Here is a 25,237-nt window from a genome sequence, read left to right on the forward strand (position 1 = left end):
GTATTAATTAACTTTTGTTGTTTTGAGGACTTTTGTCACAGAAAGCTCGACATAGGGATAGTGATCCAGGGGCGGCAACGTTTGCATACTTAATAGATGCCTTATGTTACGAAGTTTCTGTCTGTCACAAGTTTGAAGAACCATTGTCCTTGACCTCAATTTCATGGTTTGGTGACTACAAAACAAAGTTAAAGAGTAATAGGATAACTATTTGTAGTATGAGTGTACCTTGTGAGGTCCTCAGGACTGTTGGACAGGTTTCACTTGACCTCGATCTCATTTCATTGATCAGTAAACAAGGTTAAGGTTTGGTGGTGAAGTCCATATCTCAGATACTATAAGCAATAGGTCTAGTATATTTGGTGTATGGAAAGCATGTAAGGTGTTCATGTCCAACTTGCAGATGTCATTTGACCTTGACTTCATTTCATGGTTCAGTGGTTATAGTTAAGTTTTGGTATGAATTTCGTATACCATATGCAATGGGTCTATTATATTTGGAGTTTGGAATGATTGTAAGTTGTACATGTCTAACTGGCAGGTGTCATCGATCTGACCTTGACCTCATTGTCATGGTTCAGTTATGATTTTCGTATACCATATGCAATAGGTCTACTATATTTGGAGTTTGGAATGATTGTAAGTTGTACATGTGCAACTGGCAGGTGTCATTGTCATGGTTCAGTGGTCAAAGTCAATTTTTTGAGTTTTGGTTATTTTTCTAGTACAAGATGGATTAGGCCTACTATATTTTGTGTATGGAAATATTTTATTATGTATATGTCAGTCTCTTAGGTTAACGGGTTTTATTGCTCACTGAGTCGGTGTTTAGTTTTTGTGTTTTGGTCTGTTTTTCTTAAATTATAATAAGCAATAGGTCAACTGTATTTGTTGCATTGAACGATTGTAAGCTGTTACGCACATGTCTGCCTGGCATGGTTCATTTGAGTTTGACTTTATTTTCAAGATTCAGTGGTCAATGTTTAGTTTTTCTTGATGATGTCTGTTTGTTAGAAACTATAAGCAATAGGTCAACTATACTTAGTGTATTGAATGATTGTAAGGTATACAAGTATTTCTACTTCAGTTTATATGACCTCGATTTCATTTTCTTGAAACTTATGTGATAGTTTGAGTTAAGCTTTATATTAAGGACTTTTAACAAAATATCAATGGTTAGTAAAGAAGGCCAGATAGTTCAGTGTGTGCACTTTTGTTTAAGCTTTAACATAAAATCAAACACCTAAAAAATCCAATTACACATGGTCCCAATCTATTTCTATTTATGTATGCTAATATTGGGTTATGTGACAGGGGGTAGTATTTGGAGGTCTTCTGGATAGTTAATTAGATGACGTCTTACTGTCTACACTAAAATACACATGCAGTTCTGAAACAAATCATCTAGTACATGCTTTGTTCATAACTGTATTTTAGACTTCTTGTAATTTGGATATATATATAGGAAGGGTATACGTTTTAATACAAATGTATGTTATAAATCAAATATGACGATTTGAGTTAAATATATAGGTGAACACGAATTTGACAAGTAATTATAAAAAGAAGATGTGCTATTATTGCCAATGAGACAACTCTCCACAAGAGACTAAATGACACAGAAATTAACAACTATAGGTAACTGTATGGTCTTCAACAATGAGCAAAGCCCATACTGCAGTCAGCTATAAAAGGCACCAAAATGACAAATGTAAAACAATTCAAACAAGAAAATTAAGCTTAATGTTCCCTTAAAATCTGTTGAAATAGCTACACAAAAGATACAAAGCAACTATAAAGAATATTCACAGGTACCCAAAATTGTAGTTTTGGTTTATTAATGTGGATTTTCAATCAGAAATCCAGTAATGAATTTGGGATGGTACAGTGGCAAATCATGACAAATGGTTAAATATTGATGATTATCGCTTTAGCCATACTAGAATTATGGTCCTTTAAAGAACAGTATTAAATTAAGGTAAAGATATTTAAGAATCAAGAATATGTCAATAGAAAATATATGCTCCACTGGCTCTATCATTTTCTATGTTCAAAGGCCTGTGAAATTAGGATCAAAACTGTAATTTGGCATAAAAATTAGAAATATCGCATCATGGGGAACATTTGTATTAAGTTTCAAGTTGATTAGACTTCAACTTCATCCAAAAACTTTAACCTGAACTAATCCAGATAAATGAACAGACCTAGGTGGGGCATGAACCTGAACTAATCCAGATGAATGAACAGACCTAGGTGGGGCATGAACCAGAACTAATCCAGATAAATGAACAGACCTAGGTGGGGCATGAACCAGAACTAATCCTGATGAATGAACAGACCTAGGTGGGGCATGAACCTGAACTAATCCAGATGAATGAACAGACCTAGGTGGGGCATGAACCAGAACTAATCCAGATAAATGAACAGACCTAGGTGGGGCATGCACCAATTTTAATATGGTTAACATGACAAGGAGAATATTGATAAAAAGATAGCTGATCTCTGAAGGCAATTATTATTATATGTTGTTTCCAAGCAATAACTTGGAAACCATTTCAAAAGGAGATCAGGTTGATATTTGAGTGTTTTCATTTTTACCAGACAGGAATTGTGGCTCTTTGCCATGAGAGAACCTGGTTTGTTTTAGTTTAGTTTAATTTCACAATGGAGGTATTTTTAACTAAACATGAAACAGAACTCTCATAAAATTATATTCTAATCTAACAATACAACAGACACAACATTATCTCCCCTGACAAACAGCTGATTAATATGTCTATGTTTGGTTATGTACTCTATTTCTGTTGTATAATCTTTCTCTTGTGAACACATGGCATATTTAGAATCACTGGAGGTAGTTTTCACTTTAGAGTTATACTCTGAGATTTGTTGAGTAGTATTTGGTTCTATTGAAGAAATTTCACTAGTACTAGAAGTCTGCCCTTGATGAATGTCTTCTGTCTCTCTATACTTGTCTGATTGTTTTATAGCAGATGTTTGATTGATAGATAGTTTTTCTGTCAGTCTAACAACACCACTGTCTGTATCTTGACTGTCTGTACATTCTGTTAATAATCTCTTTTTCAATGACATGTGACATTGTTCCTTTGTTAATACTTTATCACCTTCTGCTATCCCTGATTGTTCATGTGTTAACATTTCACTACCTTCTGTTATCCCTGATTGTTCATGTGTTAACATTTCACTACCTTCTGTTATCCCTGATTGTTCATGTGTTAACATTTCACTACCTTCTGCAGTCCTTAATTGTTTGACTGTTAATGCCTCACCACCTCCTTCCCTCTCTGGTTGTTGTAATGATGTTTTACCACTTTCTTTGGTCTTTGATTGTTCCTGTATCAACTTTTCATCACTGTTTGTCTTGGATAGTTCTTGTGTAGCAATATCACGTTCTGTTTCTTTTGACTTCTGAAAATAAATACAAATTTAAAGATAATAGTTTGACCTGTATACGGTAATATGTCTTTCTGGTTTTAATATGTTGTTGAAGAAGGAAATTAGTAATCAAATGCATATTCACTGATTTGACTTAATTTATATTTGGTTTATAACATACTTAAAACAGGCTATTATTTAAACTTGGAATTATTTATAATTATGGAATTTGTATATTTTCTTGTGCTTGAAATTTTTCATAAATTCCATGTTTATTTGGTATTTTAATGTTTGAGCGGTTCATAACACTTTCCATACAATGTATTTTGTATAGATAGTGTTGTGCGCGGCACAGTACATTCTATTGATAATGTACTATCTTCTTTGTAATGTGAAGTGTTGTGTGCAGCACAAACATTAAAGTACAGAATAGACATGGAATTTATTAAAAATTTCCAGCACAAGAAATTATCCAAATTCCATAATTAAAAATAATTCCAAGTTCAAATAATAGCCTGTTTTAAATGTATATCCAAATTATAGAATGTCTAAATTAAACTATTACATATTATTATCAATACATAGACTTGATGATATACATCATCATTTCTGTTATTTTACTATATTTCACCCATTAGATGCCATCTAATTTACGATTGAGAATAACTCTGAAGACTGCTAACGGTCAAATAAACATAAATATAAAAAGGTAACATCCATACCACTTGCCAGTGAACTCTCCACAAAGTTCACATAGTATCGTTGTATTATAATACCATCTTATTTTTAGTAATAACATAACCTATAACAATTATTTAGCATCATATAACCATGATGGTAAAAGAACCTGGGGAGAACACTACTGGTAAAAGTCCCTGGGGAGAACACTAGTAAAAGTCCCTAGGGAGAACACTACTGGTAAAAGTCCCTGGGGAGAACACTAGTAAAAGTCCCTGTGTTACACTAGTAAAAGTCCCTGGGGAGAACACTAGTAAAAGTCCCTAGGGAGAACACTACTGGTAAAAGTCCCTGGGGAGACCACTAGTAAAAGTCCCTGTGTTACACTAGTAAAAGTCCCTGGGGAGAACACTAGTAAAAGTCCCTAAGGAGAACACTACTGGTAAAAGTCCCTGGGGAGAACACTAGTAAAAGTCCCTGTGTTACACTAGTAAAAGTCCCTGGGGAGAACACTATAGTACTTTCAATAGGATTTTTCTAGGTTTGATTTCATGTTTTCGGTTAAAAAATGTGTAGGTGAAGTTTAACATGTATACCACAATGTTGCACCTGTCCCAAGTCAGGAGCCTCTGGCCTTTGTTAGTCTTGTATGATTTTTGATTTTAGTTTCTTGTGTATAACTTAGAGTTATATATATATATATATATATAGATGTCAATTATCACTGAACTAGTACATATTTGTTTGGGGCGGACTGAGGGATGATTTTGGGTGCGGAAGTTTCTAGCTGCATTAAAGACTTATTGGTCGCCTTCGGCTGTTGTCTGCTCTATTGTCAGGTTGTTGTCTGTTTGACACATTCCCCATTTCCATTCTCCATTTTATTAAATATCAATTTGATTGGACATTTATCAAATAATCAAATTTACCTATATACAGGTTTAACTCCCCCTACTTGATTTGTTTGCAGATGTCAATATTAATTACAATGCTTGAGCAAACTTGAATACAAACAAAGCAAGCAAGCAAACCAAATCCTTGTCAACATTAGGATAACAGCTGTCACTCCCTAAAAGAGGTGTGGTTTGTGAAACAGCTGTTATTAAAAAAAAAATGTTTTCCATTGTAATAATATTCATTGTCTTCTGTACAAATTTTCTGATGACTTTAGAAATTTTTTTTGTTTGTTTTGTAATTAAATAAGAAACTTACTGTCTCCAGCAGAGGTTTTCTGATCACTTTGGGAATACGATATGTTTCATCAACATCCATCAATGCCTGCAAATACATGATATGTAAACTGGTTTATTTTTTTTTTTATTTTTTCAGTTGATATAATAGATTTAATATCATACATGTCATATGGGAGGGGTCTAGATAGTGTTTTTAGAAGAGTGAATAATGCATAACAAGAATGTGTCCAAAGTACACGGATGCCCCATTTGCACTATCCTTTTCCATGTTCCATGAACTGTAAAAATTGGGTAATAATCTAATTTGGCATTAAAATAAGAAAGATTATACTATAGGGAACATATGTACTAAGTTTCAAGTTGATTGGACTTCAATTTCATCAAAAACTACCTTGACCAAAAACTTTAACCTGAAACTCCCACTTTCATTTTCTATGTTTCAGTGGATCATGAAATTGGGGTCAAAAGTCTAATTTGGCTTTAAAATTAGAGAGATCATATCATAAGCAACAAGTGTACTAAGTTTCAAGTTGATTTGACCAAAAACTTTAACCTGAAACTCCCCCTTTCATTTTCTATGATCAATGGACCGTGAAATTGGGGTCAAAAGTCTAATTTGGCTTTAAAATTAAAAAGATCATATCATAAGCAACAAGTGTACCAAGTTTCAAGTTGATTGGACTTCATCTTCATCAAAAACTACCTTGACCAAAAACTTTAACCTGAACGGAGGCACAGACGAACGGACGGACGCACAAACGGAGCCACAGACCAGAAAACATAATGCCCCTCTACTACATGCATCGTAGGTGGGGGCATAAAAAGTGCAGAATATATTTAAGGCAAAATATTTATAAACAAGAATGTGTCCCCAGTACACGGATGCCCCATCCGCACTATCATTTTCTATGTTCAGTGGACCATGAAAATGGGGTTAAATCTCTAATTTGGAATTAAAATTAGAAAGATCATATCATACAGAACATATATACTAAGTTTCAAGTTGATTAGACCTCAACTTCATCAAATGATATAGTCTTAGCAGTTGAAGTGATAAGATGTGTTTCTGCAAGCTCCATCTAATTATGGATAAATAATGACTTAAACTAATTTTTAAAAATATGGATTTAACATCAACATTCTTTAAGAACATTACATCTTTTCTTGGAGACTTTTCTGGATTTAAAAGTGTTTCAGAGGATTTTGACTTTCTTCAATCAAGTGAGTTATATAACATTGATGACTGTACAGACAGAACTCTGTCCTATGTAATTAACTTTAGAAATAATTTAATATACAACCTTTTTAAAAATATTTTGTTTGGAAACTACTCTGAAGAACAATTTGTGGACAGAGATCAAAATGGACTTGTGCATTCTTTTGACGATAGTGAAGGGAAAGTTGTTCTTCACATGTATGAGTCCACTAACACTCTACACATTCAAGGAAAAGGGTGTATATTTTGGTTCAAAAATACTTTTAAAATTTTTGCAGAAGAACTTTATCATTTTTATAACACACAGAAACTGGATGATTCAAAAATTGTGAAATTTAAAAATGTACATAATGAGGATAATGAAAACATCAGTATTATAAATGGATCTACACAAAATTCCAATGTGTCAGAGACCAATCCTAAGGTTGTGCAGTACATATGACATCTGGCTGTGTAGAGACAGAATCAAAATTAGCACACAGCATGACATCAATCAACACAGATACTGTCATCACTTCCACTCCCAGCAGGAAGTCACCTGATACCAATGAACTGTTGTTAGATTTTAATACTTTATCTCCAATTAACATCAATCATCATGATAGTATTAATCTACAGGAAGAAATATTTGAACTGAAGAAAACAGTTAGCCATCTAATGAATTTGATAAACAATAAACCCATTGTAACTGACAAAGGGACACAAGTTACTACTTGTGATGCTTCTACACAAACTGATGATTTCCAAATACTGGCAAATACAAAACCTAAAACTAGTAGCATTGGAACTCAAATTCATCCTGATTTAAAGGACAGTACCATGCAAACATCCCCTCCAGAGGTGCATTCAAAAAATGTTGAAAGGTCCATTCAATCAACTCCTGATGTTAATAATACCTCTAAATCGTACTCCCAGGAAAACAAGGACAAAAGACTTGTGAATAGATCCCAACAACAGAAAATTAGTAGAAATTTTAATAACAACAACATTCTTGTCATCGGAAGTTCCCTTCTGAAAAGCATAAATACAAGAGACCTGATTAACACCCGTGTATCAACAAACAGAGGTGCAAGAATTATTGATATTATCAATATTGTTAAAGATACTGACATAAGGCAATATCAATCAATCATTGTCCATATTGGTGGGAATGATATAAGCAATGGTGCCCCCCTGGATTTGATCCAAGAGAACTATGAAAGTCTGCTGTACTTGCTCAGATCTAAAGCAGATATGAACACCAACATTATTGTGTCAAGTGTACCTCCAAGACAGGATACAGATGTAGAACCGGTTAACAAAGTTCTAATTGATATGTGTGACTATTTCAATTTACAATATATAGATCATAGCAAATGTTTCTATGATGACTATGGTTATGTCAAAAAAACTTTATATCAAAGAGATGGCATTCATCTTACAAAAATGGGAACAATGGTATTTTTACAAAACATTGATCAATATGTAAAAATTCTTAAACTTTCATCAAACAATGATTACTGTCAATACTGTGGTGAAAGAGGTCATGACCTAACTACATGTAGACATGGTAAACCCGTGTCTTGTTTCTCCTGTAATTCATTTGGTCATAAGAAGAAATTTTGTGATCTGTATTGGAGTTAAAAAATTGGCAAAGAAGATATAGCCATTTCATCTTTGAAATTTATTTCTAAAAAAGAAAAAACTTCCACAAACTACTTTGATGTTTTAAATCAAATTTGTCAAGAATGTAATAATTACACATGTATCTGCCCTAAAAATGGGAGTCTAAATAATCTTTTTAACAAAAGTGAAAAAAACCCCAAACTTAAACATTCTTCAAGTAGAATGGACAAATCTATTGGTAATTTTTCTAAAACTAGTATAAGTGATTTGAACAAGATAAATGCAATCATCAGTATGACTAATGCTGGAAATTTTACAGTGAATGACAATCTTTGTGTAGCCGTTACAGAATCTGATAATGTTACTTATGAATCTAATGATGAGGTAATTAATTTGCAATGTACTGATATGAATGTTTTATGCAATCCCCCTGAGGCCTTATCACCTGTTGATCTAAAGCTTTGTTTTTCTTTTGGATTAAGTGTATTATTGATAGCATGTTTATATGCCTTATTTAATAATAATTGTTATGAATTATTACCTAATTTACAAGAAACATCTGAAGAAAAGGATAATGTTTATGACTTTTCTTCAACAAAGGGTATAAAAATATGTTCACATAATGTCAACAGACTTGAACACAAGCTGGATGAAATCAAATACAATTTAATGTTTTCTGAAAATCCTCCTGACATATACTGTTCTTGTGAAACATTTTTGGACATTAACACCCAGGATAATTTTATACAAATTCCTGGGTTCATTTTAAACAGAAAAGATAGACTATTACGAGGTGGAGGTGGTTTGGTTGCTTATTTTTCAGAAAAAGTAACATTTAATAGAAAAGCTGAATTTGAAATAAGTGACATTGAAACAATGTGGTTTGAAATAAAACCAGTTCACAAAAAATCATTTTTATTATGTTCAGTATACAGACCTCCTAATTCACTAATTAATTGGATTGATGAATTTGAAAAAGAAATTACAACTGCTATTAATCATAATTCAGATATTATTTTAGTTGGTGATTTTAATATAGATTTTTTAAAACCTAATAAACAACCACAAAAATGGCTAAGTTTATTAGAAACCTACAACCTCAACCAGATAATTCAAGAGGCAACAAGAGTTACACCTGATTCTAGTACACTAATTGATCATGTTTATGTCACCAATAAAGATTTGATACTAGAATCACATGTTGCTAAATTTTCAATAAGTGATCATTATCCAGTTTGTTTAACTAGAAAAGAAAAAAATTCCACTTATATCAAAAAAGATATTCATACTACCATTTCTTACAGAAATTTAAAAAATTTCAATGAGGCTAATTTTCTAACTGACTTAGCTATTGCACCTTTTGATAAAATTGAACATGAAAGTCACCCAAATACATGTATTCAGATGTGGTATGACATATTTAATGCAGTTCTAGATAAGCATGCACCAATTGTTACTAAACGAGTAAAAAGAGACAGACAACCTGAATGGTTCAATAATGAAATTGCATATGCCAGAAAAATGAGAGAAAAATACCATGAATTAGAAATGTGGTCCGAGTTCAAATTTTGGCGAAACAGGACAAAGCACATAATCGATGAATCAAAAAGAAATTTTTATTCAAAGATGGTAAAAGATTCAAAAGCATCTAAAGATTTGTGGAAATGTATTCACAGTCTTAACCCATCCCAACAAGAAAAGCCATATGAACTTTTAAATGAAGATGGTATTAAAACTAATAATGTCAGGGACATTTGTAATGTTTTTAATAAGTTTTTTACATCTTGTGTTGAAAACCTGAGGACTGACAGATGTATGAGCAAAAATAATGATTATGCAAAATTAAATAATTTTGTACAAAAGAAATTTACTAAGTCAGAACAAGTAAAATTTTCAATTCCACCAGTCACAATAAATGGTCTATTTAATGAGATGATCAAACTTGACATTAATAAATCCACCGGATCTGATAACATAGGACCAAAAATTTTAAAATTGAGTGCTCCTTTCATAACTTCATCTTTAACTTACATTTTTAACAGAATAATAGATACAAGTACATTTCCCTGTGTTTTAAAGAATGCAAGAGTAACCCCTGTTTTTAAAGCTGGTGAAAAATTCATGGCAACAAATTATAGACCAATTTCTGTACTTCCAGTTTTATCAAAACTTTTAGAAAAGCATGTTTCAAAACATTTGTTTGACTATCTTAAAAGATTAGATCTTTTACACCCAGCACAGTCTGGGTTTCGACAAGAACACTCTTGCCAAACTGCCCTTATCAATATCATAGATAAATGGATACAGGATATGAATGATGGTAATATCAACTTAGCAGTCCTGTTGGATTTTAAGAAAGCTTTTGATGTAGTAGATCATGATATCCTCTGTAAAAAACTTGAAATTTATGGATTTGATAATACTGCTGTTTCTTTTTTTCAATCGTATTTGAATGAAAGAACTCAACAAGTACAAATTGGTAATGCTCATTCTGAAAAACTTCATATCAAGTATGGTGTTCCCCAAGGCTCCATATTAGGCCCCCTTCTGTTTATATTATACATCAACGACCTTCCTATTTATATGAAAAATTGTTGCACTGATTTATATGCCGATGATTCAACCTTACATCTTTCTGGTAATTGTTATCAAACTCTTCAGTCAAAGGTACAAGAAGATTTACATGGTGTAGAGGCATGGTGCAATGATAACAATATGTTCATCAATAAAAATAAAACAAAATATATGATTATTGGAACGAAGCAAAGAGCAATGCCACATTACAATGAGAGTTGTTTAACTATTAACAATCAAGTGATACAATCTTCCACATGCGAAAGTCTTTTAGGCATTAAAATTGACCCTTCCCTCACATGGACAACCCAAATTGACTTGATCTGCTCAAAAATATCATCTAGACTATATCTACTATTAAAGATTAAAAAATTTCTAAATCTAGACTGCAGAAAATTATTCTATAATGGTTATATCTTGCCACTTATTGATTATTGTTGTATAGTGTGGAGTAGTTGTAGCAGTGAGGGTTTAAAAAGGATATTAAAATTACAAAAGAGGGCTGCTAGATTAATACTAGAAACAGACCCATTTGCTCCTTCTGCACCCTTATTCAAACACTTAAACTGGATGACAGTTGAACAGAGAATAAAATATCATAAGTTAATGATGACATTTAAGTGTATTAATAATGATGCCCCATCATATCGTACTAACAAGTTTCATTATGTTTCAGACAGAAATCCGTACCCCTTGAGAAATGCTGTTCAAGGAAACCTCATACTCCCTAAACCAAAAACAGAATTATTCAAAAAATCTTTTATGTATTCTGGACCATTCTTGTGGAATAATTTGCCAATACCGTTAAGAAATATTACAAATATTAATTCTTTCAAATACAAAATAACAGATCATTTATTGAAATCAACCTAGCTGTATAAATAATATAAAAAACTGATCATGTCATCATGTTTATTTTTTCATCACATTTTATCAAGTTGTATTGAACATTATTATCACACTTGACTTTTTATGCTAATGTATGTATGCAATGTACTAGTATATGTTTGTGTTTTGTTTGATTTTTCATTACGAGGGCCTCAGGGAAGATTAGTTATATAGCTAACTGTGTAACCCTCTTAAAATAAAGTATTGTTGTTGTTGTTGTTGTTATCAAAAACTACCTCGACCAAAAACTTTAACCTGAAGCGGGACAGACGGACGGACGGACGAACAGACGGACGGACGGACGCACAGACCAGAAAACATAATGCCCCTAAATGGGGCATAAAAATAAAGACAAAGGGTATAAATGGTTTTAAAAATATAAGGACCCCTTGTCCCCATCTTTACCCTGATTTCAAACTTGAAAAAAAATATTTTATTATTTTTCAAAGTCTGAATTGGTAGCAATGGACCTTTTTTAAATTCCGCTTGTATTCCTTGTCTCATTACATTCTAAAAACAAAAGCATTTTTTTAAATCCAATTTCAGCACAATTTATCTTTCCCAAATTAAAATGTTTATCAAAAGATATCGTATACAAAAGTTTCACCCTACTTCAGAACAGTTTGACTTACCAGGTTAAAATGTTTATCAAAAGCTATAAGATAAGCTTTACAGTACCCCCTCCATGTAACAGCACTTCTGGTCCAAACTTTAATTCTGTGTTGTTTTTCCACAGCTTTCTTTAGTATAGTGAGGGGACCTTCATCAATTTCTGTAAAACAATTTGATAATATTATGACAGTATATTTTTATTGACAGTGCTCATTTAAAAGGGGCTTTGTCCTTTCACAATACAATTTGACCAAAATGTTTTTCCAAGTTGTAGTTTGATAGAAATTTATCTCTACAGCTGATCAACCTTGAAAATTGTGTATTACACACTATGTGTATTAATAATTTAATTTGTAGTGATCCCTGATACTTGTTAGATTAGTTAATGGTAGTAGTGAATGGAAAAAATATTATCCTTTTTTTAATATTGTAAGAAAGATTGTTAGCCTCAAATGCGCCTTTATTCTTTATCACCATCCATCAAATCTGATTGTATAGCCTACTGTTAGCGTCAAATAGAGTAAAACAATGTAAAATGTATGTCATATCTGTTATATAACAAATATTGTATTTTCATTTGTCATTCATCACGTGGGGTAATCTAAGCCCCTCTCTAACCTCTATGCTGTGGTGGTTGACAATTTGCAGATCTAGACTATCATCTGCACAAATGAAAAAAAAACATAGCTTGAAGCAATAATAAGAATTTCACTGTGAGTGAGCTTCCCTCTTCTAAGTTTTAAAAGACCTAATCGTTAAATGGGAATCTGCAACACAGGTACTTGACCTTAGAACTTGCAACACTTGAACATATTGAACTACATTGGGGGGTTCTGATCCCGTATCCCGCTTACTGTTTTGTCAGATTCCCGTATCCCGCTTACACTATGTACGTAAACAATTCTCATTTTTTTGTAATTTGCCTTGTCCCGCTAGACTTCATTTCCCGTTTTCACGGCACAATAATTTGACTTTTACGTGTCACTCTTACAAAAAATCAGCAATCCCCCGTCACGCTTAGACCCCAATGAGACCCACTACATTGATGTCATATACAAGCACTTTTCCTTTTTGAAATCAAGATATTTTCTACAGTGAGGTTAAAAATTTATGGGACCCTTTGTGATGTTGAAGAATACACCTTATCACTAATCCCGGCTGACCCAGCCGCTTGAACTTTTGAAGCATACAACAATCACTTTTCCATTGTGACGTCAGATATTTTGTTTTATGACGTCAAAATTTTACGGGAACCTGTGTGATTTCCAGTAATGGCGGACAAATAGCGATAAGGTGTATGCAAAACAAATAGTGATAAGGTTTATTTCAAATGATCTTACCCGACATTCTTGTCAGTACATTGCGATTCATTTTTTTTCTACGTGCTAACATCTTAGCAGTATTTTCATCAGTTTCTTGTATGTTAACACCTTCTGTTTCAGCATGTGGCTTTATGGTAGTTGTTCTGGTGGCTTTTGGGACTTTTTTCCCTCTCCCCCTCCCTCTATTAGATGTGATATTTCCTTTGATAACAACATTTTCATATTCTGCCAAATTATTGAATGTTGTTGGGTTATTGTGTGGCAAATATACATTTTCGGAGTACAGTGCTTTCAGAGGATTCAAATTCGGGGATGTCAAATCTAATTCTTCTGGAATATTTTCAGATATTTCTACTTTCAATTCTCCCGCAATATTTTCCATGGGCGCAGACATATTTGTTCCGAATTAAAAAATAAGTATTTCTATCCCGTTATTATAATTCGTATACATTTCCGACTCAAAAAACCAAACATTTCAAAAATTACCAAAGCTAAAATAAATTTGCTTAAATTCTTTTTAAAGATTTCTAATGTTTAAAACCATTTGAAGGCAATTTATGAAGGATAAGAATTACCAAAATCCGGACGCGAAATAGTTATTTTATCTAGTTCTTCGTTACCGTAGTCACCAGTGACGCCATTTGATAAAGTTTAAAAAAAGATCTAAATCATGCCACCCAAGAAAGGAAAAAAGGGAAAAGGAAAGAAAGGAAAGAAGGGAGGTAAAGGAGACAAAGATGACGGTGCAGGAGAAGGACAAGAAAAGCCCAGAACTCCAGAACCATCAGAGAAAGAAGTCATATTACAACAAGAGTGAGTCAACTGTCATAGAACATATCAAAAATTATACATGATTCTAATATTCCTTTGAGGTAGTGTTAAGAATTCAAATTGACAATAGCTTTATGAATTTGTGTACTTAATCTCTTTGTTTTATGTACCGACAACACTCAACAGACAACACCACATGTACTTAAAATCTGGTATCAGGTTAGCTGCGGAACCGTAGCTCTTATGTCCTTATACCTACCTAAGTCTACCTAAGTGTTTCCAAACGCAGGAGATCAGTTTGCTCCTCTATATTTGGCTCTGGTTCATCGTCACTAACTACACTTGTGCTACTTCCGGTGTTATAGGTGTATTCAGTGTCAAAGTTATATATCATTGGGTGTTCTTTCCAATGCTTGTCTAGGCGATTTCCAAAAATCTTTACATTCTTTGCGGTCACTACGATGTCTGGTAGGCTGTTCCATACTACCACTACTCTGTTGGTAAAGTAGTATTTTCTTATGTCTAGTCTGCTTCTAAATTTTACTAATTTCATAGAGTTGCCTCTTGTTGTCGAGCTGGTATTACGAGTAAATAGACCTTCTGTCACTTTTGAGTCATATACACCTGTTGTTATCTTGTATGTTTCTATCATGTCGCCTCTTAGCCTTCTAAATTTTAGAGTTGGAATTTTCAGAATTTTTAAGCGTTCCTCGTATGACAAATCTTTAAGGTTGGGTAACATCTTTGTAGCTCTACGTTGTACATTTTCAATTGTCTCAATATCTTTCTTTTTGTGGGGGTTCCATACACTACTAGCATATTCAAGATGAGGACGGGCTAACGCCTTAAATAGTAGGCAGAAGCTTTTATAATCTAAATATTTAAAAGTTCTTCTAATAATCCCAACTAGTTGGTTTGCTTTGTTGACTTGTGTCTGTATGTGTTTATCAAACTTATGTTATTTTTTTACTATTTGCAGCTGTGGAACCGTACCTCTTAGGTCCTTATGTTATTTTTTTACTATTTGGGGTCCGCAAATAGTAAAAAAATAACATAAGGACCTAAGAGGTACGGTTCCACAGCTGCAAATAGTAAAAAAATAACATAAGGACATAAGAGCTACGGTTCCGCAGCTAGTATCAGGTCTGTTCGCTCTCAAAACACATTTGACCCTAAACGAAGCTCACTTGGTCTGTTTGCACATTATTTTAATATGAGGCAGGCATTACCTGTGAATGGGAATGAAGTCTGTATAAATTATTATTTGTAATTCAAACATGTAAATAAAAGAAACAGAAATACCGTGACGTTTCCGATTTTGGTTCTGTTGGTAGGGATTTTAGTTGTGACGTTGTTTAAGTTCTGACGTCATCATGGTCATATTCAATGTAAACACAGAAAAGCTGTCAGCAGGTAATGTTTTTTTCATAACAAACAATTTTTGAAAATGAATTAGTATTGCATCATGTTGCATGTATCGATTGAGTTTCGTTCTAAATATTTTACTAGACTGATAAATATCTATTTTATTCCAAGTCTCATGCCAACAAGACAGGAAAATGAAAAAAGGAAGTAGATTACTGTGCAGATGCGGGCATTTGTAAAAGTCTGGGAAAAAAAGTTAACGATTTTCAGAGTTCATTAGTCTTTTTTGTAGAATGAAAAATTCGGGAAATTTTCCAGATTTTTTTTTTTTATTGATTTTTTTCTACCGTAATATGGGAAATTCGTCCTCATATTAAAATATTGGTGAATAAAAAGCTTTTCGGTGACTGGGTGTAATCTTTCCTCATCAGTTTTTATCTAGCATTGTAACACAGTACATAATATACATGATATATCATGTATATATGTCGTGTACAAGTTGCAATTTTGTACAGGTTATAACATGTACAAAAATATTGTACATGTTATAACTTGTATACTGTAGAAATACAAGTTATAACATGTACAAAAGTACCTCATACATGTTATAACCTGTACAAAATATTGCTTAAAAATGGTTTTAACTTGTACAAATTTTAAGATAAATCTTAATGAAGTAAAATCTACTTTTAAATTCACCATAATGCATAAAGAACAACAATAAATAGGCCAGAACTTGTCTTTTTTTTGTAGAGGACAATGATTACAAAGTTTCAGAAATATATGTTTCATGACTTATGTTGGCAAAATGTGTTTTCGTGTAATTGTATGTTTTATGTATGTGTTACATTTTTTACTAAAAGCTTGCATATCCTCAATGACAATTACATAAGATACTAGTAACTAAATTCTTCCAAAAATTTTAAGAACGGTGCCTAATTATTTTGGGTAACACTCCTCCCTCTCGTTTTAAAGCATGCAAAGACCAAAACAATCTCTTATATGCTTACTCTGTAAAAGCAAGAGAGAGCTGAAATAGTTTTCATTGGATCACGCTTCATTATCAATATCTTTGGATCTACTCTTCAACATTTTTGGCCTTCAGCATGACTTATGTTAATTTATAACTCATTTTTTTTATAAACTTTAAGATCATTGCATGAGGCGAATGTCATTTTGATGTTTAAAATATACATCCTCTACTTTGAAAGCATGTATTTGTGTCCTTTGGATGATGTCTGCTCCATGAGCTGGTTGTTGTATTTTAGACACATACCCCATTTCCATTCCCAATTTTATTTGTAGACACATCTGTTCTGGCTATCCACTATTAAATGTCTTAAAGTGTCAACTAGAATAAAAGTATTTTACTTTGCCTTCAAAGTGGACACTCACAATTATAATTCATCAAATAAAGATATGTCCATAGATAGTCTTAACAGGATCATAAGACATGTCCTAAATTATATCTTATAACAATTTTTAGGAATGCTTTGTTATACCGACCCCTGGACATTAACTGTATCAAAAAAGGACAAAACACACTAACATGAAAGAATAATGAAAAAGTTATGAAATATTAGTGAGGTCAATAATATCTGTTGCGTTAATAGAAACATATCTTTATTTTTCGATTTTGTACAAGTTAAAACCATTTTTAAGCAATATTTTGTACAGGTTATAACATGTACGAGGTACTTTTGTACATGTTATAACTTGTATTTTTGCATTATACAAGTTATAACATGTACAATATTTTTGTACATGTTATAACCTGTACAAAATCGCAACTTGTACACGACATATATACCATGTATTCATTATTTTATAAATTATCTATTGATAAAATATTATAGATCAGCTGAATTATCTATCAAATAAAAGGATCTTATAAATTAATGTCATGGAATACATATTCTAAATAATGAATGATGATATAATACATGTATATAATTATACTGTTTTTATTTTCAGACTGGAAAAAGTTACAAATGAACTAGAAACCAACAGAGCAAGAGTACAAGAACTGTATCTTTTCTTACTGTTATTAATTATTACTTATATGATATACTGCATGTATTTCATACACTGCACATGACAATATTAATGGTTATACACCATATAGAAAAAAGTCATAACATTGATAAATAATATAAGATTATGTTGTGTTAGATATATTGCCTTCAGTTGAATTTGTCATCAAATGATGCTTCTATTTTGCAAATAGGGCTCTTCACGGTTAGTTTCGGCCATATTGGATAGGGGGCAGATTTTTTTGAAAGAGGTGGAAATAGTATGAAAGTATTGGAAATCCTATGTGTGTTTCCAAGCAACTGCTCAGTTTTAATGATGTGTTCCCATATTTTTCACACCATTTGTACCTCCATTTTGAAAATCTGCTCCCTATCCAATATGGCCGAACTAACTGTGAAGAGCCCTATTCTCAGGTTTTCTCCAGTATTGATTATAAAATTATGTAGAAGATTTCCAGGTGCAAAATGTTAGTTTTTTTACTTAATATAGGAAATTACATGTCAATACTTTCGGGAATTCAATACATTGTTTGTCATCTTCCCTAGAATAAATTACTGACAAGAAGATTGATTTTACTTTAATTGTCATCCAATCTAAACCATTGATCAAAATAATTGCATATAACATAAGTTATGATTTCAAAATCAAAGATCATATCATTAATATTTTAATACCATCTTCAGTGTCCATTATACTGGACAACCTTCATTGGGTACATGTTTGATGAAGACCCCAAAGGATATTCATATCTTTCCCAATAGTTGTAATGTGAGTTATAGTGTGTGTTGATTTTCCTTAATTCTCCGTCAGACGTAAAGAACATGAATGGTTACAGCAGGAAGCTAATAGAGTTAAAATGGAAAGCGTAAGTGTGTATTCCAGTACAATTACATAATATATGTAACGTTTAAAAGTTAAAATAATTATAGATGTTACTGTAGTTAGGTGTCGAATGTCCTTATATTTGCTGATATAGTATATAAGTTTATGACCTTTACTAAACAACTTGAGAAAGTTATGAACATTTCAGTCTTATTGATACAGTCAGTTTTATTGTAATGTGTACAATTATAGCATGTACTCAAGCTACTATTTAATTGACAGTTAAGAGAAATTAATTGGCAACAACTGATTTTGAAATTTCTATTTGGTCAAAATGAAATTTTTAAGTTAATTTATATTTTGTATTTACATGTACATGTACATCATAAACATCATATGCATTCTATGAGGTAACTTTAGAATATAACAGTCAACACAATATTTTTAAAATTTCATACTGAATAGGTCTTGAAATTATTTGTTAATTTTGTTATATATATATATTAGACTAAAGTTTGTTTACATATTTCTTGGATTGATCCATTGATGATTGCTTAACGTCATATGTTGTAGCATGAGTACATGAGTTATATGGATACAAAGGAAACCATGAGAAAGACGGCCATTATAACGCTCAGTGACCATTACAAACACGAAATTCAGGACATACAAGACGAGAAAAGTCTCATGGAACTAGAATTTAATGAGAAAAAGGAAGCACTACAAAAACTTTTGATGGAGAAAGAAAATACCTTGAAGAAAACAACAGAAGAACTTTCACAACTTCAAGAATATAAGGTAACAAGTAATGACAACAGAGACATTCTTTATAGATATTGGTAAAAAGTAACAATTGAAAATTTGCAGTAAAAACAACTGCAGAATTGTAATTTATAAAAAAAAAAAATCTGTACTTGAAAGACAACTATATAGGAAGCACTAAACTATTACTGCTTCAATAATATATGTTAATACAAAGAGAAAGGAATGTTTATAGAAATGATTTTTTCAGTTAATAATAATTATGTCTGGTTATTTTCAGGTTATTTTGAGTCGTTCTTCACCAAATACTAATAGACAAAAATAAAAACAAAAAACTCTAAATAAGGAATTGTTTATTTGTTAATCTACTGATGTGATAGTATAAGTTTTATTACATTACATCCAAAAGATTTAAAAGATAAAAAAGCACTTTAAATCAGGTGTTATTACCTTACTTTTAAAAACAATTTTGGTAATATTTGTTTTTTTATGCAACAATAAAAATTATGCCATGTCTTTTGATTAAATAAAGGATTTACAAGATGAACAGTTGTCTAAGATAAAAAGCCTTGAAGCTGAAGTGATGCAGATGAGAGCCAAGCATTCAGACACAATACAACAAGTTAAATCTACCTTCCTGAAAGACAAGAAAGAATACGAGGAAGATTCTAGGGAGAAGATTAATACACTAGAGAGATTAGCTAATAAGGTAATTAAACAACATGTATTGCATGCCAATAAACATTGCTGTTAAAATGTAACCTCATAAACTTGTTTAAACCCATACCACTGTGTATGTGCCTGTGACATGTGTGAGACCTGTAAATCAGTGGTTATGTTGTTGATGGATGACTATATCATATTTGTTTTTTTCATTTTTTGTTTGTTCTTTTAAAAGTCTTGTATATAGATATAGGAAGATATGGTATGAGTGCCAATGAGTCAACTCTCCATCCAAATCACAATTTATAAAAGTAAACCATTATAGGTCAAAGTATGGCCTTTAACATGGAGCCTTAGCTCACACCAAACAGCAAGCCATAAAAGGTCCCAAATAATTACTAGTGTAAAACCATTCAAACAGGAAAACCAACAATCTAATCTATATAAAAAAGGGAAACGAGAAACATGTATGAACTACATAAACATACGACAACTACTGTACATCAGATTTTTGACTTAGGACGGGTGCAAACAGGTAGTTTCTTTTTTTCTCTAAATTGTTCTACATTTTCTCATGTCAGTGTGCTATACAATTTTGGTTTTGCTCAATATTGAAGGCCTGCAGTTGCTTACATTATTTAGGTGTTTATGAAAAAAATTGTCTCTTGTTGAATCGTTTAATAGAGTTAAATGATCCCCTTGTATTAACCAATCAAATTTGTCATTTGGATCATATGTATGTGAAGTTCAATAATATGAATTATCTCCCTTATTTTGAACACATATTATTGTTAACCATCATGATAATCACTCAGAGCTGCCATAATAAAGACACCCTCCCTTGTAAAGAAGTATTGTAGTTTATCTTTATAATGACTTAGTCAACCCACTTGTGGGGGTGCACTTGACTCCAATCTTAATTGACTAGGATTGTCAGTTTTCCTATTGAAGGTCAGTGTTTTTTTCTGTGCACTCCGGCTTTCTCCACCAATACAAACTGGCCGCCACAATATAGCCTTAAATTGGTGCTTAAAAGTAACGTTAAAACACCAAAAATCAAATAATGACTTAGTCATAGATGACTTTTCTGGTTAAATTCAATAGCTAGTGAAATGGTTAAATTCAATAGTTAGTGAAATGGTTAAATTCAATAGCTAGTGAAATGGTTAAATTCAATAGTTAGTGAAAACAATTATCAAGTCACATTGTTAGTTTGGAAGTGTCAGATCTGATTTGAAAAAAAGAAAATAACATTTTAAAATTTATTAAATTTAAGCATTTTTATTTAAATTTCCTTATAAACACTCAATCTACATTGATTTAGATTGATTTAAAAAGATATATATATTTAGGAGATAACTGTATTGTATTTTAAGCTCCGACGGCATCAATTGGGGATTTGATGGTCACAAATTAAGTTTACTGGCGACGCGTTAGCGGAGACAGTAAACGGGTATTTGTGACCATCAAATCCCAAATTGATGCCCTCAGAACTTAAAATACAATATTGTTTTCTCCATTCTAATGAAACTGACAGAAAACAACGTTAAAACATGTATTTAAAATCTGTCATATGCCGTCTGCGCTTGCGCGTACGTCCCATAGCATCAATTGTCAATTGATGCCATGTAAGAAAGTGACGTTATCCAATCAAAATGAACGTTACAAACGTTGTTGCATTAGAATGGTACATGTATTATCTGAGTTTTATCTTGCATATCATTATCTAGTCAAATTGGTACAAAGTTAGAATTTAGTCTTAGTTTTTACATGTTTGTTTTGCACCCACGTAAATAATTTCTAATGAATATTTTATCCTCGGTCAAAAAGCCTACATACTTCTGTTTCCACATTGAATGGCCATTACGTTATGATACATTAAATAATTGGATATTAGTCTGAAATTGAATTGCAGTGTTTATATGATTTTGTTAAAGGTTATATATCTTTATTGACCTTTTAGTATCTGAGCTAAACTAAATTGATTCATATCCAAGCACCACAATTAAATTCCAGGACAAGAAGATCAATTAAAACTTCATTTATTAAATTGCTTTTAAACTTCATAAATGATATTATCTCAGTTTTCAATTATTTCTTAATCTTCCTGTTTGTGATAAAATATTTTGTGCTGTAATATTTGGTTTGAATGATATGTTATAGTGAGTTTCATAGGAAAAAGAGTAAAAATTATGATCAAATGAGACAATTTATGACATACCACTAGTTTTAAAGAGACAATTTAGAGTTACTGGTCTTTGAATGACTTTATGAGGAATTGTTAAAAGATTTTCTCTACTATTTCCTATTAGTTATAGGATTTCTGATTAATTGAAATATAATTTACTTGCATCATAAAAGATAATTTGATAGTGTGATTTTCATTTCAAGACATATATGACACAATAAAAATGATTGTGTGTGTGTCCATAAAAATGTTAGTGTGTGTGTCCATAAAAGGTTTTTATGAATCTTTCCAGTCAAGAAATATACAAAATTGCTCTGTTTTAGGTACAAAAATGTTTGAGGGGGGGGGGGGGGGGAGGGGGGGGGGGGCGGTCAATTATGGGGTAGTTTTCAGGATTTGTTTTATGCACTGCAATTTAAATGACTTGTAGTACATGGTTTAAAAAGGTAAACTTTATCAATAATTGTAAGTTTGCAGTATGTATGTCATAAGATGATTATCTCCCCTGGTAAGAATTATTAAAGTAGATGTCTCAGATAGATGACTTTATTTTTTTAGAGTTTGTTAGGTTAACATACTTTACAAGTTTTGTCTGTAACATAATTATTTACTGAAATGATGTTAATCTTGTATAGTTCTAGACATAAATAATTTGATTGCTTAAATAAGATAGAATAAACTGCAATTATTTTAAAATGTCACAGACAATCTTTATTTATCAGATTCATTAAAAAATAAATCTTGAATTGATTTTAACTAAATTTGTACAAGAAGAATTCTATATAAGAGATTTGAAACACTTTGGTTAGGTTATACATTTGTAGTTTCGTGTTTTTAAATATTTGAAAAGAGTTGCATTTGAAACATAGATTGTAGACAAGTAGTGGCAACAGAACCATTTGTATGAAGCTTTATATTTCTGTAGCTAGAGGACTTGGACACACGTCCTATTTTGTATACATGCATTATGTTGCGAAGTTCCTGTTGGACACGTCAATTTTTTTATACACCCGTAAAAAATATTGACGGGACATATTATGGTATTCAAATGTAATCTGTCCAGCGTAATCATGTCACACAGAAACTTGAGAACGACTTATCCAAATTTCATGAAACTTAATATAGTTATTTCAATTGATGGTCAAGATTAAAAATTTTTAGTTACGGCACTTTGTAACTAAAACAGGGGGGGGGGGGGGGGGTCACATGTTGCACCATATCACAAAAAAATAATTTTGAGTATTGCTTAAAACTTTACACACTTCTTAGTTATATTAACTAAGAACTGTAGACTTTTTGGTGATTATTCAAATTTCATTTTTGAGCTATTGGGTATTTTGTAAAAAAGGGGGAGGTTTTTTAAAATGTTGCGCCATATCTCAAAAACGATTTATGATTATTACTTAAAACTTTACACACTTCTTTATTATATTTATCTAAAAGTCTGTATACCTTTTGGTGATGATTCAAAACTTTATATATGATTAATTGAGTATTTTGTCAGAAAGGGGGAGGTTTTTTTTACATGTCACAACGTATCTCAAAAACAATTTATGATTATTGCTTAAAACTTTACACACATATCTTTGTTATATTGATCTTAAGATCTGTTTTGATTCAAAATTTTATTTTAGTGATATTTGTTTTTTTGTAAAAAAAAAAGAGTGGGGGGTGGGGGGTTCACATGTCCCGCCATATCTCAAAAACAAAAACAATAATGGTTATTGCATAAAACTTTCTAAGAAACTATTTATTATTATTGCATAAAACTTCCAGACAAGACGACAGGCATATCATCATCTGTTTATTTCACCTTATTTTCATTGTTAACCAACCTCTATCCAAGTTTCTCTTTGATTATATTTGATCTAGTGCAGTGGTTAGATCTTAAACCTTAAAGTTAGGTGCATTGTCATCAATTGATGGTAAAAATTAAAGTCCACCACTTTAGAGTTCACTTAGAGGATATATAGGTTGAACTTGATATCTAAAAGTACCAGGTTAGATTTACTGGTTCCTTTTCAGGTTACCAAAATCTCAATCAAAAGTAATAGGAACTTTATCTATCTAATTTCAGGAAGCCATTCAATGTTTAACAGATCACACAAATAGAATTAAGACAGAAAATAGACAGCTGAGGAAAGAATTACTAGATCTTATAAATATAACCCGTGCTTACAAAGCTCACCAACTGGATCTCCAGGAGCAGAAGAAACAGTTAGTCAGGGAACAACAATATGCTGGTGATTTAAAAACACTCAGGACAACAAGACAACATAAAGTGTTGAAAAAATTTGGAATGTTAACAGACAATGCAGACTCATCAGATAATGAAGGGACAACAAGTTGATTCTATTTATAGATCTGGGGATTTTATGACAAAAGTATACTTTGTATTGACTTATGCATTTGAAACAAAACTTTATGTGGAATTGTTTTGTGTATTATACATTATTGACACCATGCATACACTGAGAGTGTTTTATTGTTAATTTGACATGTTGTTTTATTGGTTATAAATTTGTTTCCAAAAGTTACGGAGGACAAAGGACACATAAATATGCCAACTTGGTCATCCATGAACTAACAGGGCATATGGAAATATTTATTATATATTATCTGTGATAAGAATCATATTAAAACATTTGAATAAAAAAAATTCCAGTCTACCATGTTCCATCTCCTCACAGTATTAAAACAATTAAAAAATAACGAATGTAGCTTGGAATTAAACATGCATGTGTCAGTTATATAAGTATAACCAGTTGTTTTACTGAAAGGATACTTACAATAAAAATTATATGTATAAAATATATATATAGTCTATAGCTGAACATTGATATTTCATTGACTGAAAAGTCTTGATTTTAGAAAACATCTTTTAATCCGAATAGTATAAATTATGTTAAGATTTTAGAACTTGGACATATTGTGATCAATCTAATTAAAATTAAATCTCAGCACTTCCTCCTCGTTCATAGGAACAACATTGAGCAAGTGTGGAGATTTAATTTTAATTAGATTGTGTTGTGATGGTAATTATATCTGTTCACAGGAACTCTCATCAATGCATTGGACATACTGGAATAGTCCCCTGTACCTACGATAGGCCAAATGTATTCTGTGTATGCTTGGGAGGTTGAGATAA

At 31.8% G+C, this 25,237-nt stretch overlaps 2 protein-coding genes across 3 annotated transcripts; one reads left to right on the top strand and one right to left on the bottom strand.

Annotated features, from left to right (window-relative positions):
- Positions 1-2,698: 2,698 nt before the first annotated feature.
- On the bottom strand, positions 2,699-13,903 carry LOC139487456 (U7 snRNA-associated Sm-like protein LSm11). Of its 2 annotated transcripts, XM_071272255.1 has the most exons (5): positions 13,503-13,903; positions 12,183-12,322; positions 5,287-5,352; positions 3,252-3,429; positions 2,699-3,167 (listed from the first exon to the last, which is right to left on the bottom strand). In XM_071272255.1, exons 1-5 carry the CDS (start codon positions 13,876-13,878, stop codon positions 2,716-2,718), a joined length of 1,212 nt encoding a protein of 403 aa, XP_071128356.1. In that variant the 5' UTR covers positions 13,879-13,903; the 3' UTR covers positions 2,699-2,715. The 2 variants fall into 2 exon arrangements, with proteins under 2 accessions (XP_071128356.1, XP_071128355.1); XM_071272254.1 differs by having other exon boundaries at positions 2,699-3,429; positions 13,503-13,902.
- A 182-nt stretch (positions 13,904-14,085) lies between these two features.
- On the top strand, positions 14,086-24,923 carry LOC139487457 (coiled-coil domain-containing protein 166-like). Its single transcript, XM_071272256.1, has 6 exons — positions 14,086-14,297; positions 17,595-17,648; positions 18,465-18,519; positions 19,050-19,274; positions 19,771-19,947; positions 24,167-24,923. The coding sequence occupies exons 1-6, from the start codon at positions 14,155-14,157 to the stop codon at positions 24,437-24,439; spliced, it is 927 nt and encodes a 308-aa protein (XP_071128357.1). The 5' UTR covers positions 14,086-14,154; the 3' UTR covers positions 24,440-24,923.
- Positions 24,924-25,237: the final 314 nt, after the last annotated feature.

The sequence above is a fragment of the Mytilus edulis genome, chromosome 9 (assembly GCF_963676685.1).
Source record: "Mytilus edulis chromosome 9, xbMytEdul2.2, whole genome shotgun sequence".
Classification (NCBI taxonomy): domain Eukaryota; kingdom Metazoa; phylum Mollusca; class Bivalvia; order Mytilida; family Mytilidae; genus Mytilus; species Mytilus edulis.